Source organism: Cricetulus griseus, chromosome 4 (assembly GCF_003668045.3).
Source record: "Cricetulus griseus strain 17A/GY chromosome 4, alternate assembly CriGri-PICRH-1.0, whole genome shotgun sequence".
NCBI lineage: Eukaryota > Metazoa > Chordata > Mammalia > Rodentia > Cricetidae > Cricetulus > Cricetulus griseus.
The window spans coordinates 209,350,645-209,360,837 of record NC_048597.1 but is presented as its reverse complement, the minus strand read 5'-3'; the positions used below and the strand labels follow the sequence as shown (position 1 = coordinate 209,360,837).

The window sequence follows — 10,193 nt, the reverse complement described above, 5'->3', positions numbered from 1 at the left end:
CGGCAGGGATGTCAGAGGCACAGTAGACAACCAGCCATATGGAGGAGAAATGCTTCAGAGAAAGAGCAAGGAGTTCTAAACTGCTGGGGAAGCCCAAAGAGTAAGGGGAAGCATACTTAGAGAAAAAATGGAAGGGAAGGAAGAAAAGAGAAAGTTATGCTTTCCTGATAATTTAGATCATGTCTTAAAAAAAAAAAAGATTGTCTACTTTAGGAAACTACGAGTGATCTATTAGACAACAATTTAACAAACACTTCCTACTTGCCTTTATTGTGTTAAGTTTTATGTATTTTCTCACATTTAAGCCATGATTCTGTGACACAAAACTACCCCCACTATGTTTTTTATCAGAAAATTAGAGCAGGAGCTAGGTCTACAGCTCCAATCTGGACATCCTCCAGATTTTTCTCTCTGTCTCAAAAAACAAGAAAACTAATGATGGAGCTGGGTGACTCCTGTCTCTTGATGGAGGAATCACTCAGTCCTGCAAAAGGGACTAAGGACAGAAAAGCCTAGAGCTGCTGGTGTTCGGAAGGAAAACCCTTTTCCCAGCCCCACTCCCTGCAAGATGGGACTTGCAACAAGATGGTGTCAAAATAGTACAGATCTGTAGGACAGAGAGGAAGAGGAGGAGCTCATGGTCCTGCAACTAGCTGATCTATCTCCCCCAAACTCGTGTTTAACCCCCAAAGTCACATGTTAAAAGTATCAAGAGGGCCAGGCAGTGGTGGTGCATGCCTTTAATCCCAGCACTCGGGAGGCAGAGACAGATGGATCTCTGTGAGTTCGAGACCAACCTGGTCTACAAGAGCTAGTTCCAGGACAGTCTCCAAAGCCACAGAGAACTGTGTCTTGAAAAAGAGTATTAAGAGGGTAGAAACACAACCTGACCATAGAGGTAGGAACACTTTTGAAACTAAGTTATTGAGGTAGAGCCCTGCAGGGTCTTAGCCCAATCACGGAAGGCTGAGCTGGGTCCAAGGAAGGGTAAGTGCTCTGCTTGCCTGGAGACAATCAGACATATCAGGGAGTCTAGTCAAGCAGGAACTCGTTTATTGCCCCACAGCAAGCATCTTTTAAAGCAAAAAACTGCAGGGTGGGGAAAACAGCCAATGGTTTTAAAGGTCAGCCTATCATGCACCTAGGCGCCCTATGCTTTACCTAGTGAGCTCGAGCCTTTAACATCCTGACCTCATCTGGTTCAATCTTGGCAACCATCTCAGGACTCGCCCATCTGACTTCCCCTCAGCACCATCTTTGACTGGCTCATGTACCCTTCAGAGCCCCATGGTTGGATCCTGGTGGCTTTCTAAAGAGGAGACCATATTCATACAGATACAGGGCATACTGGTTAGACAGGAGTTAGATGTAACTGAGGAAAAGTGGGCCTTGTAGCTGTGTTTTGTTTTTTTTGTTTTTGTTTTTTTTTAAGATTTTATTTATTTATTATGTATACAACATTCTGCTTCCATGTATATCTGCACACCAGAAGAGGGCACCAGATCTCATAACGGATGGTTGTGAGCCACCATGTGGTTGTTGGGAATTGAACTCAGGACCCTTGGAAGAGCAGTTGGTGCTCTTAACCTCTGAGCCATCTCTCCAGCCCGGTAGCTGTGTTTTTTTCTCAGAGCGCCCCTCTGTGGACAAACCACTGAAGCTGCAGTTGTGTTCTGGCTGTATCAGAAATCAAGGCTCCAGGGCAACTCAGAACACATGTTCCATAGATGGAGACATGAAGCCGTCAGTTTATCACTTGATTTGGAGTTGGATTCCCAGCACTGCCACAGGAGTGGGAGGGGGATGACACAACAGCACACCATTCTCCCCTGTCCTCAGCCACCAAACCAGACTGTTAAAACCAAATGGAGAAGGGCAGGGAGAAAAGACTAGCTGGAAGGAGCTATAGTTAGACCCCTTGTATTTGACTTTCAACTAAGCACTGATTATTTGAAGTTAAGAAAAACATTCCTGCTGGGCAGTGGAGTGGTGCCCGCCTTTAATCCTAGAACTCAGGAGGGAGGCAGAGGCAGGTGGATCTCTGAGTTCGAGGCCAGCCTGGTCTACACAGCAAGTTCTAGGACAGCCTCCAAAGCAATACAGAGAAACTCTGTCTCAAAAAAAAAAAAAAAAGAAGAGAGAGAGAGAGAAAGAAAGAAAGAAAAGAGAAAGAAAGAAAAGAAAAGAAAAAAGAAAAAAGAAAAAGATTGTTTGCTTCCCTGCTTATCCAGGCCAGTCAGAAGGAGGAACTAAGAAGTAGATTGCCTGGAGGAGCCCAGGCAGAGCAGAACTTGAGAGCATGTGTAGGAAATGAAAACCTGTAGACTCATGCAGTTGTTGCCTATTTGTTAGATCAAGCCAACTTCACAAATTCATTCTGAAAGCTTCCTATCTGTTAGGGATTGTTCCACGTTCGGGGCAGAGTGTTGAGCCCGCTGAAGATCTGATTTCTATCTTCAAAGACAGTCAAAGAATCATACCACGGCATGTGCTTCAGGAGTCAAAATTTCAAGAAGCTCTAAAACAAGGGAGTACCACTGCCCTCACCTCCGAATGAAACAAATGAAATAAAAGGAGGAGGACATGACTACTCCTAGAAGGTTTTTATTGTAGATATAAAGGAGAAAGCAGGCAGAGGTGAGAGTCCAGGCTGAACATGGCCAGCAGAGGTAAGCTGACCATGACAGGAGAGATGGAGAGGTAGAGCAAGAGAGGAGCCACAGGCCAAGAGAAGCAGCCTGGGCCAAGAGACCAAGAGTCTGGAGTAGTCAAAATGGTTGACATATACAGGATCGGGCTGAGAGAAGGGAAGCAGAAACCCAGCTCCTGGAGCGGGAGGTTTAGGGTAGGGTGCAGGATGAGAAGTGTTGGGAGGAGTCACGGGTACTGAGGGATTCTGGGAGAGCCAGCCAGCAACTGATTTAATATGTTTATAGGCACCTTAGCCATTTGTTCTGGCCTTCTGAGACCTAACAATCTCCAAATTCTCAATTGTGCCTAACCTTCATAATCACATTCAATTATCAGTTTCCAGTCTCATTTGCCACCATTCTTCCAAAAGTTGGAGATGTACCCAAGTTTAAGGGCAAGTGTGTGAATATGAATATAAACAAGCCAGGATATATATATTATTATATGGTGGGCTTGCTTATAATATCATCATGCTAGGGAGCATGGCAGCATGCAGGCAGACAGTAGCTGAGAGTCCTACATCTTGCAGGCAACAGGAAGTCGACTGAGACACTGAGCAGAATCCTGAGCATAGGAAACCTCAAAGCCTGCCCCCACAGTGACATACTTCCTCCAACAAGGCCATATGTTATGATAAAGCAGAGGGGAACCTTGGCGGATTCCATGGCAGGTAAGGTTGAGTGAGGCGGACAAACAAGCCAGGAAGTCAGAGCTTAAGTGAGAAGTTTTATTAGAAAGGGAAAGGGGGAAGGAAAGAGAAAAGAGTTAAAGAGACGCAGAGGCAGAGAGAAGATGGAAGAAAAGAGGGAGACAGGAAAAGTCCTGTCTGCCCTAGGGGAATAGCATGAAATAGGGGAAAAGAGCATAGGTGGGCAGGGGTCTTTCTTTTAAAGGGGTCCTTTGCACCTGTGTGCAGATTAATAGTCATGGAACCCTGGGCTGGCCAGGGTACTGCTTGAGTGCATTCTGCCAGGTGACCCGGGCAGGCCAGCTTAATACCTGAATCCTTATACCATACCCACTCCAACAAAGCCACACCTCCTAATAGTGCCACTCCCTATGAGATTATGGGCATCAATTACATTCAATCTACCACACAGGGTCTCACTATGTAACCCTAACTGGTTTAGAACTTGCTTCGTAGACAGGTTGGCCTTGAACACACATATATCCTCCTGTCCCAGTCTCCTGAGTGCTGGGGTTAAAGGTATATGCTACCATGCCAGGCCTCTTTTTCTTACATCCCTGCTTGTTACCTTCTCACACATACTTAAACACATAGCAAATTCTCCCAAAGCTAGCTAGCCCCTTGTCTACCCCTCCAGGATGTTAAGGTCCTTAAAACAGAGTTCTAAGTACAGGGCTGAGAGCTCTTTCCATTAGTGTCTGACAGATGGAGGTGATCTTTGCTCAGTCAGGAGACTTCAGGCCTTGCACATTGAACTTCTGTGTATGTGAAGGAAAACAATCCTTGATCTAAGAAACACAGCTTTTTCTCAGAGTTCAGTTCTTGGCACACAGATAGCTGAAAAATGGTTATTCAGCCATGTGGGGAGGTACATACCTTTAATCCTAGTCCTTGAAAGGCTGTGTAAGGTCCATCTCTGTTTCAGGCCAACCTGGTCTACATCATGGGTTCCAGGCAAGCTAAGGAGGGCTACCTAAGTCAGACCATGCCTCAAAAGTTAAATGAAAAAAAAATGACATTAACTTTAAAGTCTTAGGCCAGAATTTGAATTTTATGAAAGTCCTGGCTGTGAGGTGGATCTGGGGTGTGTGTGTGTGTGTGTGTGTGTGTGTGTTAATAATCAACTTTGGCATTGTGTGTGTGTGTCTAAGAATGAGAATGTGCACCTTGTACTTTGCCTTTAAGACCTGCCAGTTACTAGGGTAAACAAATGGAAAAGCATTAATAGTTCAGTTTCAAAAGCACCAGGGCAGTGATTCTTAGCTTTTAGCATCTGAACTAACTAAAGGTCACTTTCTAAGGAAGGTCTGGAAACCCCCCATTTTCTGATTCAGTAGGTCTGGGGCAGAGTCTGAGCATTTCAGTTTATTTTTCCTACTTGCTCCCAAGTAATGCCACAGCTGCTGTGTCGACAAGATTCTCTCCTTGACCAAACCCTGGTCAGGCTCTACTAAGCTCCCCTTGAATAGATCTGACCTTGGTCAGATTTCCCAGGTCCTCTCTGTCTCTATCTCTGTCTCTGTCTGTCTCTCTGTCTGTCTCTGTCTCTCTCTGTGTCTCTGTCTCTGTCTCTGTCTCTGTCTCTCTCTCCAGTTTTATTCAGTGGGTTTCTGGGTCTAGAAGAAGGTGTCAGGCTTTTTGGTGGTGAAGCATGGCTTGTGCTGGCCCCGTAACACATGGTGGGGCAACAGGAACTTGATCTTGGAGTCGTGGAACTGCTTGATAGCCGGCCCTCGGCACTTGCCCGCTGCAGTCTCTTCCACCTTCATGATCTGGATGGAGTATGCACGGGCACGGCGTAGGGCACCCATGTCTCGGTAGCACTGTGTGACAGTGCCAGCAGAGGTCAGGTCCCGGTACTCTGGGTACATGTTATGTGTGTCACTGCGGGAGTCATAGCCACGCAGTGGTGATTTCTCAAACACCTGTCCACAATACACTATCTCCCCAGATGACTTCTTCATCTTCTTCAGCTGCCACATGAAATGCCAGAGTGGGACTTGGCCACCACATGGTTAGGTGCGAAGATGCGCATTTGGTATAGTGGTGGTGTGTGGCCCTTCAGGGTGAGCAAGCAGCGCCTGACCACCTTGTACTACCGAAGCGTTCCGGAGGCCTTCATGCGGATCCGTCGACTGTCAGCACAAAAGGCCCCAGGTCTTCTTCTCTCTCTGTCTCTGTCTGTGTCTCTGTGTCTCTGTCTCTATCTGAGACGGGATTTCTCTGTGGCTTTGGAGGCTGTCCTGGAACTAGCTCTTGTAGACCAGACTGGTCTCAAATTCAGAGATCAACCTGCCCATGCCTCTCGAGTGCTGGGACTAAAGGTGTGTGCCACCACCGCCCGGCATCCCAGGTCCTCTCTTAAAGAGTGTAGTTTTACCAAGAATCCTGCTAAGTTGGCTAAGCCAGAATCCTCTACCCTTGATAAGTGATCATCCTCAATATTTGAAGGTTCCTCCTCCATTGTCCTCCAAGTGACATCTGACATCTAAGCACCCCGGCTTGCTTTCAGCAAAGCACAACTTAAGTTTGTTGGATTTTCCCTTACCCTCATTGTTTCCTTTTAGTTTTTCATCCTTCAAACCTCCAACCTATAAATCCTGTTTTTGTTGTATTGAGAGTTGAGGCCAACCTCTCTCCCCTAATGCAAAACACTACTGAGCAGCGGTTCATACACCTGAAGCAATGATCCCTGAAAAAGTTTACATCTCCATTCTGTGTCAAGTGTCACAAACTTAAAAACACCAAAAAAACTGTGTGTGTGTGTGTGCCAGAGTTTGGGTGTGCACATGTGTAGGTCACAGGGTAACCCAGGGTCTCTATGGTCTACCTTTGTGTGAGGATTAGGTCTCGTTTGCTGCTGCATACGGCAGGCTGGGTGGTCCATGAGCTTCCTGGGATTATTTGATCTCTCCTCCTGTTACTCTGGCTGTACTGAGTTTGGGGACCCCATCTCTGATCCTCATACTCGTGTTGGCAACGATTTTAGCCACTGAACCAAGCAACGCCCCAGCTCCCCTCCCTTTTAAGACTGTCTCACAAGACTCTGGAACCCAATACCTAGCTCACAAAACATTTAAGTCTTGGTTCCATGTCGAGCCTCCTTTTTGTTTGTTTGCTTTTTGAGACAGGGCTTCTCTGTGTAGCTTTGGAGTCTGTCCTGGAGCTCTTTTTGTAGAGCAGCCTGGCCTGGAATCCACTAGAGATCCCCTTGCCTCTGCCTCCCAAGTGCTGGGATTAAAGGCGTGCGCCACCACAGCCTGGTCAAGCCTACTTATTGTGCTTGTGAAATCTGGATATAAATTATTGCATAGCTAAGTTGTAAAAGCAAAATCTGGCACAGCATTTGGTAAAGGCAGGTTAAAGCTTATTGTCTATTCATTTTGGCGGAGAGTGGGTCTACAAAGCCTGGGGTCTAGATGGCTAATGCAGAGCGAGGGATTAAGTCCCTGTTCTGTGCAGCCACACAGGCCCAGATCTGAGAGGCAGGCATTTCCCGGTACAGCCCAGCATGACCTCCTTGGGCCTGGAGCACAATGCTCGCAGCTGCCAGGACCTCTGCGCCCAGAGACGGCGCGCAGGCGCAGAGCGGCTAGGGCCCCACGCTTCCCGCGCATGCGTCCTCAGGTGCGTTGGCCCGTGTGGCACGCTGGCAGAGTAAAAATGGCGGCGGCGGTTGGGGCGGTGGCGGCTGCAGCAAGGCTCAGGGTTCTCAGCTGCGGCCTCCGCACCACGACCCGCAGTTTTTGTAGCCAGCCGGTCGCAGTAAACGATCGCATCGACAACAAGCGCCGTGCCGCGCTGCTGGGCGGAGGCCAGCGCCGCATCGACGCGCAGCACAAGCGAGTGAGTCGGGTCGCCAGCGCGTCCCGCCCCCTCCGCCCGCGACCTATCAGGGTGCGCCGGGCCCGCGGCGCCCACGGCCTCTCAGCCAATAGGCGCGGTGCCTGGGAGGGGCGCGGCGAGAACTTTCACCTGGAGAACCTGGGGACCCCTGGGGAGTCAGAAAGCTAGGATGAGCATCTGTGAGCTTAGCCAGGGCCCCCGGGTGGTGGTGGGCGTCGATTGGATGCATGGATGGATCTGAACGGTCTCCATCCGCGCTCTGCTTAGCAGCTATGAACTTTTGGGAAAGTTAGTCTCTAGAAATCATCTTAAACAGAGAAATGTCTCCCACATCTTCTTAGAATAAGATTGCTTCACTAATCGGCAATAGGCTCTCAATTTAAAAAGACCCGACTATTCTCGTGCAGTCTGAAAGAGTTGTAACAGTTTTTTTTTTCCCTTCCACAATGGAAAGCAGTAAAACCAAGGCTCGAAGTATTAGACATAGCTTGGTTACATTCACATTAACCTGGGGTGAAGGTCTCCGTGCGGGTAGGGACCTTGTGCTACCCGTGGCTGAGCAAGTCAAGTGGGCCTGTGGAGAGTTTTGCCATGTGTCGACCTACTGGGTAGGAAGCAGGTGGACTTTTATAAACTCTCAAGCTAGTCTGCAGTCTGGCTGGAGTGGGCAGTCAAGGCGAGAATCATAGTTGAATTTAAGAGATTATCTGGGGAGGCCGTTTAGCAACAGAAGAAACAAGCTGGAGGAAGTGACCCTAGACCTGAAGCAAGACTTCCTTGACTCATGCCTGAGTCCAGACAGGAGAGTTAGCAGGAAGTGCCTAAGGAAAGCGCTCCATGTGAAGGGCACACAGGTCTTACTCAAGTGTTGAAAAGCTGGGACTTTTGTTTGTTTTGGTCTTGGTTTTGGTTTTTCAAGACAGGGTTTCTCTGTGTAACAACAGCTCTGGATGTTCTGGAACTCACGCTGTAGACCAGGCTGGCCTCGAACTCACAGAGATCTGCCTGCCTAGTGCTGGGGTTAAAGGTTTAATGTTGGATCTTAAATCTAGGTCAAATGTTGATTCATTGAAAAAGGCCCAAGGACAATTCCTTTTTGACACTTAGGAATGTAGATGTGGTTGAAGGGTTTGTATTGAGCAGTGCTCTCTTTCTTTCACTCCCTTGGTGTCCTGGGAAAGCCTGTCACTTCTCTTGAGGCCTGTTGCTCAATTCCTTCCAAGAGACTTGGCCCATGGCTCTCAGAGCCCATTCTCTTGGGAGGCCAATTTGTGCTCTCATTAAGCAAGTTTTTCATTAGTTCCATAAGACAGATTACCTACAAGTGGAACAGAAAGTATGAATATTTTGAAATCTATCACTATCTGTATCCATGGTTGTTAGGTTTTTTTACCCCCAAAGTAAATTTGTTTTCCACGACCTCATTGGCTTTTATTACTTTCCTAAAATAATTAATTTCAAGGGTTGTTTGTCATTTACTGTATATATATGTGTGTGTGTGTGTGTGTGTGTGTGTTTTCTTTTTTCTCTTTTCTTTTTTTTCTTTTTTTGGCACAGTGGGCTAAGGACTATATCAATCATTGAGGAGGGAGGAAACCAAAGCAGGCTTATTGAGGGTCAGAGAGTTAAAGGCACACTTAAACCAGGCACAACTCCTCCCTCCAGCTCTCAGCCTCCACCCTGAGGCACTATTGGATTCTCCTCTGCCTTCAGAGGGGCTTTCTCTTCTTCTATCCTAAGTGGGAAAACCTGCTTAAAGACACTGTAGCTGGCAGAGCCAAGGCCTCCCAAAGCAGGGAGTTTGTTTGAAGAGTGCTGGGGAGTTTGTTTGAAGAGAGACAGACTGCCTATGGTAGTGAATGCCTGTAATCCCAGAGCTGGGGAGGTAGCAGAGGGATCAGAAGTTCAAGGTCATCATTGGCTACTTAGAAAATTCAAGGCCAACCTGGGCTGAGTGCAACCCTATCTTAAAACCAAAGAAAATACTCCTGGGTGGTACTGGGAATCTAACCCAGAACTTTTGCACATGCTGGACAAGCCCTCTACTAGCTGAACTGTTTCTCCAGCCATTCTTTCTGTCTTTAAAGCAAATGCCCTCCAACCCGAGAAACTCTCCCTTTAAAAAACTCCCCAGCACTGTTTGCTTTGCTGTTCCCTGTCTACTTTGGGCAGAGCAGACAGAATGGAGCCTTTTACACTGGGGCAAAGAGGCAAAACCTGTGCCCTTGACCTTCCTGCTAAGACATCTTACCATCCTTAACTTGGTCTCTGATGACATCACCAACTGATCTTTTGTTGTAGGGAAAGCTAACTGCCAGGGAGCGGATCAGTCTCCTGCTAGACCCTGGCAGCTTCGTGGAGAGTGACATGTTTGTGGAGCACAGATGCGCCGACTTCGGAATGGCTGCTGATAAGAATAAGGTATCTTTATTTGTTCCAGTGGTGGTGTGAACACTTCCTTCCCATGGCTTGCTGTTCTTTTCCCCAGAGCAAAGAGTCGATACAGTTACACTGGAGAAGCACTGAGGGACCTTCTGGTCCTCTCCTAGCTTCACCTTTGCCTGCAGATGAGGGTGGGTGGCTATTGATACCCCCTGCAGTGTAGCTCAGGTCCAGTTTCGGGGCACTGGTTGTGGGTTCCATTTCTCATCATACAGACTGACAAGTTTGGAAGGAGGATCATGAGAGGATCATTCAGACGGGTTCAGAGAACCAGGCCCTAGTCTAAATACAGGCTCGTTGTTGCTTTTGATACGACTTAAGTTTGAGCCTTATGTTTAGGTGTTTTTTGTTTTTTGTTTTTAGATTTTATTTATTTATTATGTATACAACATTCTGCTTCCATGTATATCTGCACATCAGAAGACAGCACCAGATCTCATAACGGATGGTTGTGAGCCATTATGTAGTTGCTGGAAATTGAACTCAGGACCTCTGGAAGAGCAGTCAGTGCTCTTCACCTCTGAGC

General features: G+C 47.4%; 1 protein-coding gene and 1 pseudogene across 3 annotated transcripts in view; one reads left to right on the top strand and one right to left on the bottom strand.

The window, feature by feature from the left end:
• Positions 1–4,995: 4,995 nt before the first annotated feature.
• LOC113839419 lies at positions 4,996–5,501 on the bottom strand (annotated as a pseudogene).
• A 1,508-nt stretch (positions 5,502–7,009) lies between these two features.
• Pccb (propionyl-CoA carboxylase subunit beta) overlaps positions 7,010–10,193 on the top strand; it is a 55,900-nt gene continuing 52,716 nt past the window's right edge. The window contains exons 1-2 of one of the 3 annotated variants that reach the window (XM_027414301.2): positions 7,010–7,225; positions 9,527–9,646. In XM_027414301.2, coding sequence (XP_027270102.1) covers positions 7,043–7,225; positions 9,527–9,646 — 303 coding nt within the window. In that variant the 5' untranslated portion in view covers positions 7,010–7,042. Of the gene's footprint in view, positions 7,226–7,656; positions 7,834–9,526; positions 9,647–10,193 lie in introns of those variants that run through there. The other 2 variants (XM_027414300.2, XM_027414302.1) reach the window with 2 other exon arrangements.